General features: G+C 43.7%; 1 protein-coding gene across 2 annotated transcripts in view; it reads right to left on the reverse strand.

Moving 5' to 3' along the window:
• The window catches only part of COL11A1 (collagen type XI alpha 1 chain), a 172414-nt gene that overhangs the window by 125092 nt on the left and 25082 nt on the right, over positions 1-22240 (reverse strand). For both annotated transcript variants that reach the window (XM_064147071.1, XM_064147070.1), the window contains exons 3-4: positions 21526-21739; positions 18379-18541 (exon numbers count right to left, since the gene is read on the reverse strand). In XM_064147071.1, coding sequence (XP_064003141.1) covers positions 18379-18541; positions 21526-21739 — 377 coding nt within the window. The remainder of the gene's footprint in view (positions 1-18378; positions 18542-21525; positions 21740-22240) is intronic.

Genomic DNA, 22240 nt, shown 5'->3' on the forward strand with positions numbered 1-22240 from the left:
AAATAATCTATCTGCTTCGTTTCTGCTGCCATTCTGGAAAACATCTCAGCAATCTTCACACGGCAAAACAACACAAGCTGGTCCCAGCATCACAGCAAAGCAGGGCTTGGGAGGAACCTCTGGGGATGATCTAATCCAACTCCGCTGCTAAAGCAGGTTCGCCCAAATGCACAGCCACCTGTCCAAGTCACCAGAGGAGGAGACTCCACAGCCTCTCTGGGCACTTTGTTCCATAACACTGGCCAAACTAGGTGCAAAATCCTGGCTTAAAATGCCTGCTTTGGAAAGCAGAGGGTGGGAAGGTGCAACTCCTGTTCTGTCATTTCCATGCTGTTTACTTCCTTACCGGGAACCAGCCTAAATTCCTAAGATTTAATTCAGAGCACTTCCTATTACCAGCATGCAGCTCAGCATGCAAGTGATCAACAGCCTAATTCTGAGAATTTGCATCACATCTGTACCCTCAGTGAAGGGAGAAAATGGAATATAAAAAGACTGCATCAGACACTGAGTTGCTGGAATAAATAACTAAGCAAGCGCTGCATAAATGTGCACTACGGAATGGCTTGAAATAACAGTTCCAGTGGCTAACAAAGGGTGTTTTTATCTCTATTCCCATGTATTATGCATAAAAACACCAGCACAGCACAGAGCTCCACTGCTCTGGATCATAAAAATGGCTCTGCTGAGCTCCCCTACAGAGCCTTGGAACGTTAATCGTTTTCCACAGAAGGCTGCCCGGTACCAGCGCACTTCTCATCACAGAGCTGCTGTTAAAGGAGCACCAGCCTGCCAACACTGCCACTACCCAGCTCCTCAGCCAGGACCTTCTTGTGATGCCATAAAAAATAGGGTTGTTGAAAACTGGCATATGTTCTTGGGCAAAACTCACTAACTGGATGTTAGAAGGAAGTTCTTCACAGAGAGAGTGATTGGCATTGGAATGGGCTGCCCAGGGAGGTGGTGGAGTTGCTGTCCCTGGAGGTGTTCAAGAGAAGCCTGGATGAGGCACTTAGTGCCATGGTATAGTTGACTGGATAGGGCTGGGTGATAGGTTGGACTGGGTAATCTTAGAGGTCTCTTCCAACCTGGTTGATTCTATGATTCTATGAACTTCAATCTCTTGCTGCTTCCCCAGAAGGGGAGACTTTAAAGCTTTTATGTACTTCTAATGTAGTTTGATTTTGCTTTTCATGAACTGGCAACAGAGGAGTAGCTGGGTTAGTAAACCTGTGCATACTTTGCATTTAAAGAGAAACTAAGAGAAAGTATTGTAACTGATGGGATTCTACAGCTGGCAAAATTCACAACGATGTCCTACACACCTCTCTGAAGAGCATGGCCAGCAGGTGGAGGGAGGTGATTCTCCCCCTCTACTCTGCTCTGCTGAGACCCCACCTGGAGTACTGCATCCAGTTCTGGAGCTCCTATTACAAGAGGGATGTGGAGATGCTGGAGTGTGTCCAGAGAAGGGCCAGGAGGATGCTCAGAGGGCTGGAGCAGCTCTGCTGTGAGCACAGACTGAAAGAGTTGGGGCTGTTCAGTCTGGAGAAGAGGAGGCTCCCAGGTGACCTTCTTGTGGCCTTCCAGGATCTGAAGGGGGCCTACACAAAAGCTGAGGAGGGACTTTTTAGGCTCTCAGGGAGTGACAGGACTAGGGGAGAATGGAGCAAAGCTGGAGGTGAGATTCAGAGTGGCCGTGAGGAGGAAGTTCTTGAGCATGAGAGAGGTGAGAGGCTGGAATGGGTTGCCCAGAGAGGTGGTTGAGGCTCCATCCCTGAAGGTGTTTAAAGGCCAAGCTGGATGAGGCAGGGGCCAGCCTGATCTAGGGTAGATTGTCCCCACCCATGACAAGGAGGGTGTTGGAACTATCTGATCCTTGTGGTCCCTTCCAACCCTGACTGATTCTATGGTTCTTTGGTTCTAAGAGAGCAGCCTTTAACAAATTAACAAAACAGGAGAACACTTCAAGTAGTAAGCAGTAAAGAATACCTGGTGATGGTCCTTTCTTTCAAGGGAAAAAAGAAAACATCACAGAAAGAAGCAAAAAGCCCTCAAAGTGGGGAAAAAAAAAAAAATCTAACAACCCTCTGCAATTCTCCTAGTGCTACAATTTCACAGGACATATCAGCTACACATTACGAATCTGAGCTTTACAACACTCTCAACTCATTTTACTCTCCAGACTCCTGTGCATCTCAGATGCATTTAGAGTTGGAATAAATTTCTTAAGCTTCTTCCCCTGGCAGTGGCTCAGGACTAACTCTTTCATTTTCCATAGCTCAATGATGCTTCCTGATTTGGGCATCTTCTATAAAACCTGCTATGCCTACAGAGAAATGCGTGCAGAGAAACTCTCCTTTGGATTCCTGACAACTCCCTTAAGAGTCTGACTGCTTTACAGTATCACAGTATCAGCATGGTTGGAAGAGACCTCACAGATCACAGTATCACACACAGTATCACAGTATCACCAAGGTTGGAAGAGACCTCACAGATCATCAAGTCCAACCCTTTACCACAGAGCTCAAGGCCAGACCATGGCACCAAGTGCCACGTCCAATCCTGCCTTGAACAGCCCCAGGGACGACAACTCCACCACCTCCCCGGGCAGCCCATTCCAGTGTCCAATGACTCTCTCAGTGAAGAACTTTCTCCTCACCTCCAGCCTAAATTTCCCCTGGTGTAGCTTGAGGCTGTGTCCTCTTGTTCTGGTGCTGGCCACCTGAGAGAAGAGAGCAACCTCCTCCTGGCCACAACCCCCCCTCAGGTAGTTGTAGACAGCAGTAAGGTCACCCCTGAGCCTCTAGGCATTCCCCCTCTGCCCTTCCTCCTTCATCAGCCAAATTAAAACAAGTGAGGGAGAGGAACTGGTTAAGAGAGAATTAGTGGAAAGACAAAAGAGGTGACTTTTTTGGGAGCAACAGTTAGAGATGTTATGTGTAGAACTCCTGTCCTCACCCTGTTGTGCTCCGTTCATTGCCTTGCTCTATGCCCCAGAACACGGCTGAGACACCCATACAAGTGTGCCAGCTAGTGTGAGCAGTGCCAAAACTGCTCCTGCAACTGCTGCTTTTGAGCATGATGTGCTGAGAGAAGCCAGGCTGGGGAACACTGCCAGTGTTTTGGAGCTTGCTTTGTTCTCGTCTTGAATGCCATGGAATTTTGGCAGGGGGGTTGGTCAGATTGCGAGTTTTCAAGCAGCACTCAGCACGCTGTTACCACTTGGCTTAGGTGTCACCAAAGTGGTTAAAGCTGTTCCTGACCCATTAGCTGTATTTCCCAGCCCAGTCTGTCAGCCTGTCATGGGTCCACACAGAAGGAGGCCCTCAGAGATCTTCACAGCACACTTAAATCGCTGCTGGCTTTCACAGGAGTATGCCAAGGATCTGATTGATTTGACATTTGGCATCTCAGATGTTAATGTTTCTTTTTTTCCTTCAACATCTGCTACAAAAATACTTCCAGTACAGTATTTGGTTTCTTTTTCCTGTATTTTTGTTTCTATTTTTCTGCTGCCTTCCCTAATTAAATGGTTTCTTTCAGCATTTGTATGTGTTGCATTGGCAGTGCTGTTTCATTAGTCAGTGAAGTGCTTTCACTTCAGATCAGGTCAGTTCATCACAGCACGTGAAATCCCAAAGGCAGTATTGTGGACTCCATCACAGTGATTTAGTTATCATTCTCAGGTACCTGCTGAACAAATCTAGGTTCTTTCTCTGCAAGAATTTTTCCTTGAACAACTTCATGCTTCACAAACACCTTATTTGATTTTTACCCACTTGGCTTCAGCAGACTGAAATTGGATTTTATAGAGGTCTTTGTGACTAAACCAAAAATACTCAACCTGCAGTCACAGCTCAGGCACTTAGTGATCTACCTGCACAAGCCCAAAAGAACTTTAAATGAAAATATGTTTAAATGGTTAACAGTTCTAATAGCTGACATCTGAAACTACCTGGACATCTAAACATTTGTTGCTTCATGACCTGCAGTCACAGATCAGGCACTTAGTGATCTACCTGCACAGACTCAAAAGAACTTTAAATGAAAATATGGTTCAATGGTTAACAATTCTAATAGCTGATGTCTGAAACTACATGGATATCTACATGTTTGTTACTTCATGACCTGCAGTCACAGCTCAGGCACTTAGTGATCTGCCTGCACAGATCCAAAAGAACTTTAAATGAAAATATGGTTAAGTGGTTAACAGTTCTAATAGCTGATACCTGAAACTACCTGGACATCTAAACATTTGTTGCTTCATGACCTGCAGTCACAGATCAGGCACTTAGTGATCTACTTACACAGGCCCAAAAGAACTGTAAATGGAAACATGGTTAAATGGATAGCAACTCTAATAGCTGACACCTGAAACAACATGGATATCTACATGTTTGTTACTTCATGACCTGCAGTCACAGCTCAGGCACTTAGTGATCTACCTGCACAAGCCCAAAAGAACTTTAAATGAAAGTATGGTTAAATGGTTAACAGTTCTAACAGCTGGTGTCTGAAACAACACAGATATCTAAACATCTGTGCCTACATGTTTAATGTTACTCTTGTATGAAAACTGCAGGACACTAGAAGTTTCACAGGATAGAATGATGAAAGCAAGACAAGAAGAGGAAAGATGGGGCAGGAGACATGAGGACAGAGTGAAATCTGTAAATACACCTGATCACCCTTGAAATACTCTGAAAAGTGCATAGAGGAAAAAAATCCTCTATTTCTTTTTCAGTGGAACTGTCACAAACACTTTTGCTGGGATAACCTGCTCAGGCAATGTCAAAGTAGATAAATTACATTTGTCATAGAATCAACCAGGTAGGAAGAGAACTCCAAGATCATCCAGTTCAACCTAGCACCCAGCCCTAGCCAGTCAACCAGACCATGGCACTAAGTGCCTCAGCCAGTCTTTTCTTGAACACCTCCAGGGACAGTGACTCCACCACCTCCCTGGGCAGCCCATTCCAATGCCAATCACTCTCTCTGCCAACAACTTCCTCCTAACATCCAGCCTAGAATGCCCCTAGCACAACTTGAGACTGTGTCCCCTTGTTCTGTTGCTGGTTGCCTGGCAGAAGAGACCAACCCCACCCGGCTACAGCCTCCCTTCAGGTACTTGTAGACAGCAATGAGGTCAGCCCTGAGCCTCCTCTTCTCCAGGCTAAACAAAAAAACCTGCTCAGGCAATTTCAAAGCTGATAGATTACATTTAAGTATGTTATAGAAGTCAAATGTTTGATGTCTTGGCTGAGCCAGTCTTCTGCCACAATTTGATGTCAGAGATGCCTCTACAACTACCTGAAAGAGGCTGTGCTGAGGTGGGTGTTGGTCTCTTCTCTCTAGTACCAGGTGATAGAATGAGAGGAAAAGGTCTGAAACTGCACCAGGGGACACTGAGATTGAATATTAGGAAAAAAAATCTTCCCTGCAAGAGTGGTCAGGCATTAGAACAGGCTGCCAGGTGAGGGAGTTGCTATCCCTGGAGGTGTTGGAAGTGTGTGGACATGACACGTGGGGACATGGTTAAGCTGATGGTTGGACTCGATGATTTAGAGGTCTTTTCCATCTGAAACACTTTTATGACTCTATTATTCTCTACGTGGGATGACTGAAGGCAGAGAACTGTGAGGTGTCAGAGGGAGATACACAGTCACTTTTTCATGTTATTACTTGTAACATTGAGCTTAATGCTTAACTTGCCCCCCAGAAGTTCCAAAAGCCTATTTAGCACTCAAGGAGAAAAATCTACTGCCTTAGAACATTTTTTTATCCTGGATAACACTCAGTACAATGCATTTTAAACAGTGACTATCAGGTATTAAACATCACTTGCATGTTAGGGATGTGAAAGCTGAAGGTTAGGTCTCTGCCTTAGCTATCCACAGGTGAAAGGGAACATCCAGCAAGCACCTAAGTATTTCTTGCAAGTAAAACAGATCTATTTGGAGTCATAATATTTAGTCTGGACATTAAGTACTTTGTTGAAACAGACACGAAGTTGTTAAAACCAACACATAAGTCACAAAGTCAGTGGAGAATTGAACAGTTCACTACAACAAAAAGTAAAAGCAGTGGAAAGTTTATAAACTTCTAATTCCTCTCTATTTTGGGAATGGACTCATAGTTTAAACCAGAGGCTTCTGCTCAGCCAGGACAAAGCAGTAAGGGACCAGCTGAGCCACTTGGATCCATGGGACCAGATGGAATCCATCCAAGGGTGCTTAGAGAGCTGGCAGATGAGCTGGCCAAGATGCTCTCCATCACTTATTAACAGTCCTGGCTCACTGGAGAGGTCCCTGAAGACTGGAAGCTGCCAATGTGATGCCCATCCACAAGAAGGGCTGGAAGGAGAAACTGGGAAATCACAGACCTGTCAGCCTGATCTCAGTGCCAGGCAAGGTGATGGAACAGGTCATCTTGAGTGCCATCACAAAGCACCTACAGGATGCCCAAGGGATCAGGCCCAGCCAGCATGGGTTTAGGAAGGGCAGGTCCTGTCTCACCAACTTGATCTCCTTTTATGATCAGGCTACCCTCCTGATGAATGTGGGGCAGGCTGTGGATGTAGTCTACCTAAACTGCAGCAAAACCTTTGATGCTGTCTGCCACAACAAGCTCCTGGCAAAGCTGGCAGCTCCTGGATTGCACAGATTCACTCTGGTATGGGTCAAGGCTGGAGAGCTGGGCCCAGAGAGTGGTGGTGAAAAATACATCTCGCTCAGCAGTAACACACAAGGGGGGGGGGGGCATCTCCCTTGAAAACATAGCCTCTTCATGTGAAAATACAGCATTGACTAACAAAGCAAAGGAAACATAGACTCAACTGGCAGGAAAGCAGGAGATCATCAAGTTGTCATTCCAGCTGTACTGACCTTCTCTTTGATGCAGTTATTGCCTGCCTTAGCCTGGTGGTAGTAATAGTTACAACTCACTCCACTTTTCTAGAGCCTTCCTTAGACCACACAGCAGAAACAAGAGTAAGAAAATCTCCATTTAGATATGGTATCAGATTTGCTTAATGACATAAAGCATGAAGGCATGAGAAGAAAGGAATGATTTTTTTCATCATTGGAAGCAATAAATGTTAATGGCTTATTACCTTAAATGAGATTTCATAGAGAGCCTTAGGTACTGTCTCTCCTGAAACATTCTCTTTTCCTTTTACCTATGGAATCTTATTAATGCTTTCTAGATCTGGTGTATTAGTGAAGACTCACCACAAAATAGTCCATTTCATAGAATCAACCAAGTTGGAAGAGACCTCCAAGATCATCCAGTCCAACCTAGCACCCAGCCTTATCCAGTCAACTACACCATGGCACTAAGTGCCTCATACAGGCTTTTCCTCAACACCTCATTTATAAGCTATTTATCAGCTACAAGTTTCTAGCATTGACAAAAAAAATCTCTACTACCTACAAGGCAGAAGTAAGGGAACTGTATGAAGAAATCTGTGCTAAAATTACTCTTTTTTTCCCAGTATTTAAGTGTTATGGCCTAGTTCTTCAGTTCCACATGAAACTCCCAGGTCACTTGTACAGAGATTTTTGAGGTGTCTCTTTCACAGGGATCTTAACAAAACAATAACCCTGCCAGGTGAAAGTGACATTTGTCCAAGGAGCAGCAGGTAAATATCGCTTGAGAGAACCTCTGCAGGATGCTCTCCACAGAAGCAAACCTCACAAACTACTCAAAACATTAAAAAAAACCCAAAACAATTTCTAAGAATCATAGAATCAACCAGGTTGGAAGAGACCTCCAAGATCATCCAGTCCAACCTAGCACCCAGCCCTAGCCAGTCAACTAGACCATGGCACTAAGTGCCTCATAGCAGTGTGACTGGACAAGAGTTAAGAAGCTCAGCTGCAGTTTTTCACTTGTAAAACTACAGGATTCTTTAGAATGATTTCATTAGGAGAAAGCTCATTGCCCTTTTGCCAGCTGGACACCAACAGAAAAACAATGGCAATTACCAAAATGTCTGACTGAGACACTAGAGGCTCAGAAGGACTTTGCACAGCTAGAGTGAGAGGGTTAGAATGAGCAAAGTAGCAACATTCTGAGCCACGTTCTTCATGAAATGAGTATCTCCTCTGTGCTTCTAAGGATAACTGGATTTAGAGAGGAGTATCTGACAGTGACAAGAGCAGAACAAAATCAGTGCAAGGCATTCCGACAGCTCTGGAGAGAATCACAGAATCAACCAGGTTGGAAGAGACCTCCAAGATCATCCAGTCCAACCTAGCACCCAGCCCTAGCCAATCAACCAGACCATGGCACTAAGTGCCTCAGCCAGGCTTTGCTTCAACACCTCCAGGGATGCTGACTCCACCACCTCCCTGGGCAGCCCATTCCAATGCCAATCACTCTCTCTGACAACAACTTCCTCCTAACATCCAGCCTAGACCTCTCCAGGCACAACTTGAGACTGTGTCCCCTTGTTCTCTTGCTGGTTGCCTGGCAGAAGAGACCAACCTCCACCTGGCTACAGCCTCCCTTCAAGTACTTGTAGACAGCAATAAGGTCACCCCTGAGCCTCCTCTTCTCCAGGCTGCACACCCCCAGCTCTCTCAGCCTCTCCTCATAGGGCTGTGTTCCAGGCCCCTCACCAGCCTTGTTGCCCTTCTCTGGACACCTTCCAGCATCTCAACATCTCTCTTGAATTGAGGAGCCCAAAACTGGACACAGTTCTCAAGGTGTGGCCTGACCAGTGCTGAGTACAGGGGCAGAATAACCTCCCTTGCCCTACTGGCCACAATATTCCTGATCCAGGCCAGGATGCCATTGGCTCTCCTGCCCACCTGGGCACACTGCTGGCTCATCTTCTGCTACTCTCTACCAGCACCTCCAGGTCACTCTCTGCCTGGCTGCTCTCAGCCACTGTCCCCAGCCTGTAGTGCTGCTTGAGGGTGTTGCGTAGAACCCTGCACTTGGCCTTGTTAAGTCTCATCCCATTGGCCTCTGCCCACCCATCCAGCCTGTCTAGGTCCCTCTGCAGGGCTCTCCTACCCTCCAACAGATCCACACCTGCTCCTTACTTGATGTCATCTGCAAACTTACTGATGCTGGACTCAATCCCCTAGTCCAGATCATCAATAAAGATATTGAACAGGACTGGGCTCAGCACTGATCCTTGGGGAACACCACCAGTGTCTGGCTGCCAAGTGGATGTGGCACCATTCACCACCACTCTTTGGGCCCAGCCCTCCAGAAACATCAGCATCCTTCATTTTCATATGAGGGCTAAAGTATTGCAGGGTGGACTCCTCAGCAAAACCTCTGACTATTAAGTACCAGCTTTCTCTAATTAGTTATGTGACAGTACAATTACAGACTCCAAAGAACAAAAGTCTAGACAGCCTGGACATTATTACTATAGAATGTAGAAAATGCTGCTGCAGAATTCATTTAATCTTCCTGCAAAGATGTGAGGGACTGAAGAACTCCAGAGCTCCTTAATATAATATTCCATAACCCAGGCCCATTGCATAATATAGCTACAGAAAGACATTAAGAGCCTGCCAGAGTGAAGCACTGTAAAAGCAATAAACTGTTCAAGCAGAACTTTGCAGGTCAAAGTTTCCACAGGAATCAGTGTCTTCTTGACTCTTTCAAACTTCATAGAGGAGTGTATATTCAGCAAAGGTTAAGAAATAGGTTGAGGTACCAATTATCATTTTTAACCCCCCAAAACAGCTTCCCACAGAGCAAACTATGCTGCAGCTCTGAGCTGGGAGAGCAGATTTCACTGCAATGCCTGTTCTAGAGCATGTGTACATAGCACACACACCTGCACTCACATTTGTGTGACCAAGGGCACTCTCTTTTCTCCATCAAAGACCTTCCAAGGTGCTACACTATCATTTACTTTGGAAATATCATCTATGGCTGATGTTTGAAATGATCCTATCTGTACAACTTGCTGGAGTTGATGTAGCAGGTAGCATGTTTTGAGGCCAGACTGTTACTTTTAACTGCAATTACAAACAGATGAGTTAATGACCATTCCTTTGTTTCCTGGCAATATTCCCTGAAAATGAACTTGAACAAGGGGACACAGTCTCAAGTTGTGGCAGGGGAAGCACAGGCTGGAGGTTAGGAGGAAGTTCTTCACAGAGAGAGTGATTTGCCATTGGAATGGGCTGCCCAGGGAGGTGGTGGAGTCACCATCCCTGGAGGTGTTGAAGCAAAGCCTGAATGAGGCACTTAGTGCCATGGTCTAGATAACTGGCTAGGGCTGGGTGCTAGGTTGGACTGGATGATTTTGGAGGTCTCTTCCAACCTGGTTGATTCTATGAACTCCAACGAATTACTGGAGCTTTGATTGCCTTTTCTCCCCTCTTCAGCTTCCAAAAATAAGAAAGGGAAACAAGGAAAGCAGAATGCAAGTGTGGAGATATTATACAAAAATAACTAATAAAATCATTATTGTTTCAACTAAAAAGACTTTTTTCCCAAGCCAAATGGAAAGCTTTTATAAAAAGTGCTGGTTTCTACTAGGTGCCTTCAAACTGGACAAATCATTTGCTTTATACTGTTTTATGGATGAAGCACTTAGTGCCATGGTGTAGATGACGGGCTAGGGCTGGGTGCTAGGTTGGACTGGATGATCTTGGAGGTCTCTTCCAACCTGGTTGATTCAATGGTTTCTGCAAAATCATTTGTGGAGCTGTTATTTTTTCATCCCAATGCTAGAAGTTGGCCACTTCTGCAGTGTTGATAGCTAGAGGGTCGCTTCTAAATATTCTTATCTGGAACACACAGCATTTGTTTGTGTCATTGTTTCTGTCCCATTTATGCTAAACATTAATTTTTGGTCTAACTGGCACTAAATATTTAGCGAGTCACTAGTGATGACTACAGGTGATGTACCTCATGGGAGTGGCTGAAGAGCAGCCAAGCAGAAAGGGACCTGGAGGTACTGGTAGATAGTAGTTGAATATGAGGCAGCAGTGTGCCCAGGTGACCAGGAGGGCCAATGGCATCCTGGCCTGGATCAGGAACAGTGTGGCCAGTAGGGCAAGGGAGGTTATTCTTCACCTGTGCTCAGCATTGGTCAGGCCACACATTGAGTGCTGTGTCCAGTTCTGGGTATCTCAGTTCAAGAGAGATGTTGAGGTGCTGGAATGTGTCCAGAGAATGGCGACAAAGCTGGTGAGGGGCCTGGAGCACAGCCCTGTGAGAAGAGGCTAGGGAAGCTGGGGGTGTGCAGCCTGGAGAAGAGGAGGCTCAGGGGTGACCTTGTTGCTGTCTACAAGTACCTGAAGGGAGGCTGTAGCCAGGTGGGGTTGGTCTCTTCTGCCAGGCAACCAGCACCAGAACAAGGGGACACAGTCTCAAGTTGTCCTGGAGGAGGTCTAGGCTGGATGTTAGGAGGAAGTTGTCGACAGAGAGAGTGATTGGCATTGGAATGGGCTGCCCAGGGAGGTGGTAGAGTGTCTGTCTCTGGAGGTGTTGAAGCAAAGCCTGGATGAAGCACTTAGTGCCATGGTCTAGTTGATTTGCTAGGGCTGGGTGCTAGGTTGGACTGGATGATCTTGGAGGTCTCTTCCAACCTGCTTGGTTCTACGATTTTGGCAGTGTTAGCTAATGCAGCTCCACAGGATAGTACAAACCAGAAGATACTGATGGCAGACTCAGCATCCACACTGTGTGACTATGAGGGCACTTCAGCTCTGGTCAGTTTCCCTGCTCTATTCCCACCGTACAGCGGTGTTGGTCAGTCAGTAGGAGCTGCACCCATTATGCTCCTGCCACCTTCTGCAGGGGGTGTGCACACAGATGAGTCACCTCCTTACATCTGCAGAGTTGGACTCGTCATGGTGACAGCTATGTGAGGGATGGCTACTGAAAGGGTCTGTGCATTAAATGGCATTGCTGTAAGTACTACCACTACTCCTTCAACTGCTCAAGCAAGCTGTTCAAAGGAATTCCATGCTCTACAGAAATGAACAAATGCTTCCCCCCCCCCCCCCTTTTTCCATGAAAACGTGTTTGTGTGTAGTATCAAAAGCTAAACCCTCCATTAATCAGGATTACTGCAAGAACTTAATCACAGAAACCGAGCGCAGTTAAAGCTGTGGTTGGTTTTAAATGAGAGGCTTACATACATCAGCTTTTGTCTTGCTGCACTCACAGTACAATGCCTAAAAAGAATCATTGCTTTAGTCTGACACAGGGAATTGTGATGGAAAAAAATCCATACAAGGAAATATCTACATAAACATTGTTAGTAATGTATTATAGAATACTTATCATAAAAAGCTTTTATTGTTCACACTAACAGTACTACATGAGGAGTGACAAGTCCTTAAAGCTGGCAAAGAACAAAAGATCCCTGCTATTTATCAAATATTTAAGCTACAAGCATATTTCCATGGGCATAACTAAAAGTCCTTTTTCTAGCTTCTGTGTATAATAAGAGTTTCTAGACAGCATCATTTGAATATGTTAAGACACACTGACAGCTTATAATTGCTTTGTATGCCCCTGGTGGAGTTAGATTGTATGGTCCTGCTTTGGCAAGGGGGTTGGACTCGATTGCTTTGTATGCCCCTGGTGGAACTAGACTGCATGGTCCTGCTTTGGCAAGGGGGTTGGACTCGATTGCTTTGTATGCCCCTGGTGGAACTAGACTGCATGGTCCTGCTTTGGCAAGGGGGGTTGGACTCGATTGCTTTGTATGCCCCTGGTGGAACTAGACTGTATGGTCCTGCTTTGGCAAGGGGGTCGGACTCGATTGCTTTGTATGCCCCTGGTGGAACTAGACTGTATGGTCCTGCTTTGGCAGGGGTGGTGGATTCAATTGCTTTGTATGCACCTGATGGAGTTAGATTGTATGGTCCTGCTTTGGCAGGGGGGAGTGGACTCGATTGCTTTGTATGCAACTGATGGAGCTAGACTGTATGGTCCTGATTTGGCAGGGGGGCTGGATTTGATTGCTCTGTATGCACCTGATGGACCTAGACTGCATGCTCCTGCTTTGGCAGGCTGGACTTGATGATGTCTTTGGGTCCCTTCCAACCCCTGCCACCCTGTGATGCATGCTTGTATTCGATATCTTGTTTGTGGCATCTATTACTTTGCACATGAGTTGAGCACAATACCATAAAATCTCAGATGAGCACTAATATTCAGGAGTAACTCCACAAGAGCATTTCCTCACATAAAGAGTACTGCCTCCACACAAGATCTGTAAAGCACTTCAGAGAATGTTTTTTCTGGGTTTAAAGTTAAACCAGAATCATAGAGTTCTGAAATCACTACTGAAAATGCCTCTTGGCTTCAGCTCCAAGGAATATACAGAAATAGCAAATCAGGTTGACATTTATCATGCTCTTAGGTCACTAATCACTATTGATCTGGTATGTCCACATTTTGAAATTCCACTCCATTCAAGGGGACTGAAGAATCACTCTTCCCATGATCAAATCCTTGGTTTCCTATGACTGAAGGCACCACTGCTACCCAAGAGAAAGCAGCTGCTGTAATGCACTGATAAAAGATGACTCCATCTGACCCTGCACTCTGAATTCCAACAGGTCACAATACACTGTGCTATTTCTTTGCAGGTGCTTCTGACATGTAAGCTAATGAAGGCATCACATGTCTGTCTCATGGAAAGCCTGCCTTCAGAGTTTTCAGTCTTAAATACTTCAATCCAATACTATGACTGGAGAAGTCCACCTACAGCATCTCCTGCACACAGAACTAGACACAGTGTGTTCCATGTTCCTTCAGCCTGTTGTGGTCTCAAGATACAGCAGGATTCACAACACAGAAATACTACCTAGGAGAGCCATGGAACCACCAAACATCACAATGTGCTACCACAGATTATATAAACAGAACATTTAAGACACCAGGAAAAGACTTTCAAGCAGCAGATATATTTCAGGAAAGAGCCACAAACTGCAGGAGCAGCTAAAGGATGGGTAGAATCTTTTCAATGAGACACAAAGGACAGTGGTTAGAGAGGAGGAGAACATGAGACAAAATGAGTCTGTTTTGCTTGGCCAGGCTTTGGCACAGTACTTTAAACTTTGAGGGACATTGTAATTGTCTGTTTTCAACACATAATTTTCTAACTATGGATTCAAAGAGCAGGACATGAACAGAAATGTACCCATGATGACTGCACAATGAAAGAGCAAGCAGAAAGCTATCCTTAAAGAAAAGCCTGGAAGCTTCTCATTTCAGTAAGAGATTTCAGATGACATCTAACCTCCCAGCAACAACAGGAACAGCCTGACAAGAGTAACTGGTTTCTCTGCACACAGTGAATCAAGTAGGGAATACAGAGAAGCTGAGTGCTACCATAAAGGGTAGGAATGCTGCTGTTCTCAGTGCTGAATGTCAGCTTCTAAAGTGACTTAATAGACAGTGGGATGGTTTCTTTTGTGAGTTCAAAGTCATCTTTCCTCCTGGTGGGTCTCAGGTGGAAGTGAAAGACCGACTTGCCCCACCAGTGTAGGAGATATCAGCAAACAATTGATCACAGAAGCACAGAATTTCTTACATTGGAAAAGACCTTCAAGATCATGGAGTCCAATCATTAGTTTCACACTGATAAGTCCCTGGCTAAACCAAATGCTTAGCACATTACCTAATCACTATGAATCACTATGGTTGGAAAGGACCACCAGGATCATCCAGTCCAACCTTCACCCCAGCATCCTTCATCACTAGACCATAGCCTCAAGCACCACATCCACTCTCCTTTTAAACACCTCCAGGGATGGTGACTCCACCACCTCCCTGGGCGGCCTGTTCCAGTGCCTGAACACCTGCCCAGTAAAGAACTTCCTCCCACATCCAACTTAAACCTCCCCGATGCAACTGGAGGCCATTTCCTCTTGTCCTATCATTAGTAATCTGGGAGAAGAAACCAGCTCCAGCCTCACAACAACCTCCCTTTAGGTAGTTGTAGAGGGCAACGAGGTCCCCTCTCAGCCTCCTCTTCTCCAGACTACATAACCTCAGCTTTCTTTTTCATCTTTCAGCACATGCTAAAAACACCCAGAGAAGAGCAGCTTTATTGAAGCTGTTGCAACAAGCTCTGCTACAATTCTATTCTCATGCCTGAGTTAGTGACCCCTAAGTTTAACTCTGAGAAACATGTAGTTATTTTGGGGTTGCTCCAACTAACCTGATCATTTGCATTTTTAAGTCCCAATTTGCTAAGTATGTCTTCATCCAGCCTCACTGACTCTTCCAACAGTTGCTAATCAAAAAACAACTGCCTTCTTCTACTGCATCCCTTCTCACCTCTTCTTTCTCCATGGGGCTTCAAAGAGCAGAACGAATTGTATGTACAACTGCAAAAGGTATAGATAGAGGAAACCAGCACTGAGAAGAGACTGCTACTGTAGGAATTATTTTACCTTAATGAGTCTTTGTCATGACTCCAAGTTTCATCTTTCTAAGTGGCTAACAATCTTTGTGAGAACAGGAAGTTCTCAGAGCCATCCTTTTATTTACCCCTTAGGTATCCTGTGCTTCTGTATTATATGTGAACAGTCTCAGTCCTCTCTAACAAAATTTCTTTGGAGGACTGAATGGGTAGATTCAGGGAGACCAGGGGATGTAATCTACCTCAACTTAGCAAGGCCTTGGACTCTGTTTCCCATGACATTCCAGCGAGCAAGCTCAGGAAGTCGGGGAGGGAAGAGCAGACAGTGAGGTGGATTAGGAACTGGTACCAAGATAGAGTTCAAAGAGTGGTGGTCAATGGTGCTAGGTCCACCTGGAGAGCTGTAACCAGTGGAGTCCCCCAGGGATCAGGGCTGGGTCCAGTCCTGCTCAATATCTTCACCAATGACACTGATGAGGGGACAGAGTCTGCTGATGACACCAAATCGGGAGGCTTGGCTGATACAGCTGAAGGCTGTGTGGCCAACCAGAGAGACTTGGAGGGACTGAGAAGGGCATAGAGGAACCAGATGAAGTTCAACAAGGACAAGTGCAGAGTCCTGCATCTGGAAAGGGATAATAAACTCCACCAGTACGGGCTGGGAGGTGATCTCTGCTGGAGAGCAGTCCTGTGGAGAGGGATTTGGGAATGCTGGATAACAAATTATGCATGGCACAGCAATGTGCCCTTGTGGCCAGGAAGGCCAATGGGATCCTGGGGTGTATTTGGAAGAGTGTGTCCAGCAGATCAAGGGAGGTTCTACTTCCCTTCTACTCTGCCTTGGTGAGATCTCATCTTGAATACTGCATTCAGTTTTGGGCTCCCCAGTCTAAGGGGGACAAAGATCTGTTGGAGAGGGTCCAGCGGAGGGCTACAAGGATGATTAGGGACTGGAGGGCATGGCTGATGAGGAGAGGCTGAGGGATCTGGGGCTGTTTAGTCTGGAGAACAGAAAACTGAGAGGGGATTTAATAAATGTTTATAAACATCTTAGGGCTGGTCAAAAGGGGAGACAGGCTCTGCTCACTTGCTCCTTGCGATGGGACAAGGAGCAATGGGTGTAAGTTGCAGCACAAGAGGTTTTCCATCTCAACACAAGGGGGAACTTCTTTACTGTAAGGGTCACAGAGCACTGGAACAGGCACCCCGGAGAGGTGGTGGAGTCTCCTTCTCTGGAGCCTTTCAAGGCCTGTCTGGATGTGTTCCTCTGTGATCTGGGTTAGATAGCATTGTCCTGCTCTGGCAGGGGGGTTGGACTCGATGACCTCCTTGGGTCCCTTCCAACTCCTAACACCCTGTGATTTAATATGTAAAACTATACATAATATCATAACTATTAATAACTTAAACTATAAATATAAAACCTAAACCTATTAACATTTAAAACTACATATAACAGTCAACTTCAGAGATGGAAGGTCCCTAGCATGCTTCTCCTTTAGTGGATAGATGAGTTAATGAAAAGAAAGATGAAAACAACTCTCTCCATCACACGCTGTGCTGATTCTCCAGCAGTTATGGACAACTATTCCAGCACTTCTCAAAATTCAGCACTTGCACTGAATAAAGAAAACCAAGCACCAATGTTCTTGTTGTGCCCTTCCCTCTCTGACAACTTTTGAAGGGACAGGAACAAGGCAGGGCCTGTTCCCTTAGTATCCATTAGAATCTAACATCGTGTCAAGCTAACACAGTATAGCAGTTAACATCTGTTGCATTCCTTTACCCATCTCTTCTTCCTTACATCTGTTACTACTGCATGTATTTTGACACATTATTGCCAACTACATAGATAGTGGCACTTGGTTTCTGACATGAGAGAAACACAAATGAAAATTGAAAGCAATTATCCCATGTGGACACCAAAATTCCTGGGCCTGTCCCACAAAAAACATCTATGGAATTCATCTTCAAATGGGTAATAATGTTCCTCAGATGTGCAAACTATACTGGGGGATTACAGGTGAATTAGGTTGCAAATACCAAATATATCACTTTTTTTGACCCACTAAATAACCCCAGAAGTTTCCCCATTCAAAAGGCTCACATCTTGTCACGCCCATGGAAATCAAAGCTAACAATGCCACAGTGCTGCACTCAAAGTCCCTATTTCCTCTCATGATGCCCATGCACTTTCTCAACTGTATGCTCTGCTTAAAGCTAGGATTATAACTCTGCACATTTATGGGGGACAAATGTTCTGTATATGAAACAAGTTAACTATAAATCCATATTTCCTTATTTTTTGCAGTTTTAAATTCAATTGTGACAGGTCTGAATGTTGCAAAACAGTACAATAAAAGAAACTTGGTGCTGTAGATTTAAGGAAGTTTCATGACTAGCCTGTTAAAATAATCATGGGCATAAGGATTCTACCTAGAAAGGCCTCATGATTGGCAGTCATATACTTCCTAAAAGGCAGTTCACCCTTCCTATATGTACTTCTTGGCCAGTAAATGATGGAAACATATATGTCTGTATTGCCAAAGTATGTTCCAGTTACTGGAAAAAGTAGTAAGTGGAATAAACAATATAATGGATTCATATTACACACAAAAAAAAAAAAAACCACATTCCAGGTCCTTCTCCCCCTTCCTCAGATACTCTTAGCATGCAGTTATCTGTAAAGGTTTGACAGAGACAGAAATCAAATGCTTCAGTATCACTCTACTCAACTTTCCAAGATTAATTGTCCTAAATATCTCAGATATCTCTGTATTAGGCACAAAGACAAAAAAAGCAAGCCCACTCCAGATACAACATCCTCTGAAAGACAGAAGAACATGTCACATCTTCCAACAGAGACACCTCTTTGCTCTCCTTCTCTTCTTTCAGCCTAGCCTGACAGGTTCCACAAATGGTAGTTTCTACATTATATCAGCTCTTGGCTCATTTTCCTCACTGATTTGCATTACCCAGAACCATTCCATTTGTTCAATATTGGGTTTTACCTCAAAAACTTCTTCATCCAGAATCCTGGTTCCAAAGACAGTGATGCCATTGGTGTCCACAACTGATCTGTCACTTCTTGGAAGTGGTTTTGTAGTCTTTTTGTTGCAGTCAACAATCATGGTAACGCTTTTTTTTTCCACACTAATAGCTACTCGATGCCACCTATTGAAGAAACAAACAAAACCAAACCAATTAAATCCAAACATCATTCTGCTGTCATTTATGCTCTTAAAATTAGCTCATTGTGTTCTTCTCAAGAGAGTCTATTGCAGGCTGTGCACCAATCAAGCCAAAGACGAAATTAGAAGCATCTCTGCTTCTTTCCTTATTTCATACATACAAATGTACACAGTATCTTCTTGTTCACCACATTCCTTTGTCCTGAGGGACAGAAGTTAACTGTTTTGTCACTTCTTGGAAGTGGTTTTGTAGTCTTTTTGTTGCAGTCAACAATCATTGTAACACTCTTTATTCCCCCCCCACACTAATAGCTACTTGATGCCATCTATTGAAAAAACCCCAAACTAAACAACTAAATTCAAACATCATTCTGCTGTCATTTATGCTCTTAAAATTAGCTCATTGTGTTCTTCTCAAGAGAGTCTATTGCAGATTGTGCACCAATCAAGCCAAAGGTAAAATTAGAAGCATCTCTGCTTCATTCTTTATTTCATACATACAAATGTACACAGTATCTTGTTTGTTCACCACATAACTTCTGTCCCTCAGGACAAAGGAATCTGATTCACAGCTCACTGTGAATATCCTGTATAAGGTGAAGTTCAAGCTGCCCTTCTCTGAAGCTTTAGCCATTAGTAAACAGAGATTAGAAGTGAGTGAACTGTTTACATTTGAGTTTTATGGGTGTTTGATTTTCCAGATTACTTAAGGAATTACTTGTGCAAATGTATCCTGCAGCTTAATCTTTCTTATTTACATTTTACTGCCTCTTCTCTGTGAGCAGTCACCAGAATTTTAGCATGGTTTTTAGTTTATTTGAATGCATCCCACAGCTATAAGCCATTTTCAAAGGTATCCAACAGCTGCAAGCTCTGTGCTTTTCTAGATACATAGGCTCACAAATGCTTGCCAATATTCCCAGAACAGCTTTGCCTACATAAATATTCACCAAAAGAGTGAATGAAATGATCCAGAATACTGACAAATCTTACTCTAAAGATATTTGAGAGTACAGTTTTATTCAAGTTGCCCAACTGTACTATGTTCTTTATGAGACTTTACTATCAGGAGAGATTACACTAATTTAGTGACTCTCTCTGCTATGACAACTTAAACATCTAAGAGCAAAACCAAGCCAGTGTGTACACTAATATGGAGCAAAACATCAAAGAATCTCTGACAAAGTGTCAGAGTCTGTCATATTAGTGACTGGTAAGATGAAGACTGGAATCAAATTATTTTAGTTGGCAATTGTGGCACTAAGGTTGTCTAAGTCAGAGAGACAGCTCAGATCACTGATACAAAGAGCTTCAGTATATCAAAAGGAACACCTCAAAGCTAATGGAATCTGACTGCTAAACAGTATCACTGAGCCAGAACTCTAATTCCATGTTTTCTCTGGAACATGGTTAAACATGAGCATTACAAAAGCAAACTGTGCATGCATCCTCAGGCACATTACATAGTTTACACTTTTAAAATATATAGCTCATTTTGAGATGAAGATTGTTGTCCTAGATCCTTCATAAAAGAGCTGAGTCAGAAGAAAATGGCCTGTCTATATTTTGAAAGCATGTAGAAGCTGAAAGCATGAAATCATAGCTTGCAGTGAGTAGGATTGACTCCACTGATTTAGAAGTTGTCCAGTCTCACTGCAGGAAATTGTACCAAATCAAGTTCATTTTGATTTCAGCCTTGCTTTCTCTACATTTTGAGTGACATTTTAGTACTCACACCAAAACTTTGTTATTTAGAGGAAGCAAATAATAAAAAAAAGAAAGAAAGAAAAAAAGAGAGAGAGAAAAAAAGTTTGCTGCTTGATTTTATCACTCCTGCTTGAAAAATGCATCAGGCTTAGGTTTGAGAGTGTAATTCCATCAGCTAATAATACAAGGGGTAGCAGACCAATACTTTTTTTTAATCCTTTATGGCATAATACATTTATTTTGCCCTTACTTCTCTACTGATTTGTTTCCTTTTGCTTTAATGAAATCAAATTCTGTGTATCTCTGAAGGCTGTGGCTGCACTTCCTGAACTGCAATTGGAAGTGGCCATTTACAAGCACTGGAAGGACACTCCCAGAGAGTGGCTGCTTGTCTATAAAAAGGCAAGTACAAAAAAATAACAACTGAATAACAACACCTGCAAATTTGGTGTCTTGAGATTGTCTCTACTGAGGGAGCATCTTAAGTCCTTGCAAGCAGGTGGCTCAAGATTATTTCTACTGAGGGTGTATCTTAAGTCCTTGCAAGCAGGTGTCTTGAGATGGTTTCTACTGAGAGAGCATCTTAAGTCCTTGCAAGCAGGTGTCTTGAGATGGTTTCTACTGAGGGAGCATCATAAGTCCTTGCAAGCAGGTGTTTGGAGATGGTTTCTACTGAGGGAGCATCTTAAGTCCTTGCAAGCAGGTGTCTGGAGATGGTTTCTACTGAGGGCGCACCTTAAGTCCTTGCAAGCACTTCAGATTAATTGTCCACCTTAACCTTCCCTCATTTCCTTGTACTGAGGCATCTTAAATGATCTAATTTATCTGTTGATTCTGCTCAGTAGAGGAGAAATTCTATGCTGGATTGTCAACTTGTCTTCATTTTGCCTATCACCTTCAAATGTACAAGACAGCCCTTTGAGTGAGACAATTCCTTGAGTCTTCCTATATTGCACAGGGAGAATCTTCATAAATGAACTTTTGGTGGGTTTAACTTTTATGACTCACTCTTAACTTCTAAGACTTCACTCTTGATGAAAAGAACTAGTAAATAAGAAAGGTGGCTTGGCTTTATTTGCAGCTGTACACACCATCTGAAGGAGGAACTATATTCTGCTGCAAAGGTTTGCTGACTCTGTACCACAGCAGCCCAACTCATTGGATATTGTATTATTTTACTTAAATATAGACAGAGAAAGATCATCATAACCTCTGCACTGGTCTGTGGTATTATTTTTCACATTAAAATGTTACACTTACTTGCCATCAGCAATGTTGACTGTTCTGAAAAGAGGATAGTCTTCTGGGGCAGGTTTACCATGTTGGTCTTCAAACAGGAACACAGGGGATCTACCAACTTCAACACCAACTTGCTGAATTCCTTGCTCATTGTAGACAGACAAGAGGAAGGACTGGATACCTTTTTTAGGTTTTACTGTCATTAGAATTGAAAAGTCCTCTGGAAAATTTCCTCCTGCAATCAAAGTTACAAAGTCAGAAAAGATGAAGCCATTCTTCCTGGTTTTGCACAAGGAAGCTGCACACAAGCTAATGGCCTTTCTAATTCCCCCAAATTAATATACAACAACAACAACAACAAATCATCCCAGGAATTTTTTAATCCCTTTTCTTCTATCTGGCCTTGCTTTAAATCCTGAGAGATATAATTCAATGGTTCTTAAAGCCATGACTTGCAAATCTATTGTTAGTTTGTGTAATAATGCAATATATGCTAGATCCAAGAACTTCTCTTCCATTTTTTTCATACTTGTCTTCTTTTCAGCAATGTCCTAATGCAGAAGCATGCACTACCATTTCATTTGACCAAGTAGCTGTCCACATTACAGCATGTATGTTCTCAGGCATTTCATCTCCCTTGATAGCCACTTGTCTTAGTAGCTCTCTGACTGTATATATTTGAGGATAATATTGTGCACAACATTGACTAAACACACAGTTAAGTGTTATTTAATAG

The sequence above is a fragment of the Pogoniulus pusillus genome, chromosome 8, assembly GCF_015220805.1.
Source record: "Pogoniulus pusillus isolate bPogPus1 chromosome 8, bPogPus1.pri, whole genome shotgun sequence".
Classification (NCBI taxonomy): domain Eukaryota; kingdom Metazoa; phylum Chordata; class Aves; order Piciformes; family Lybiidae; genus Pogoniulus; species Pogoniulus pusillus.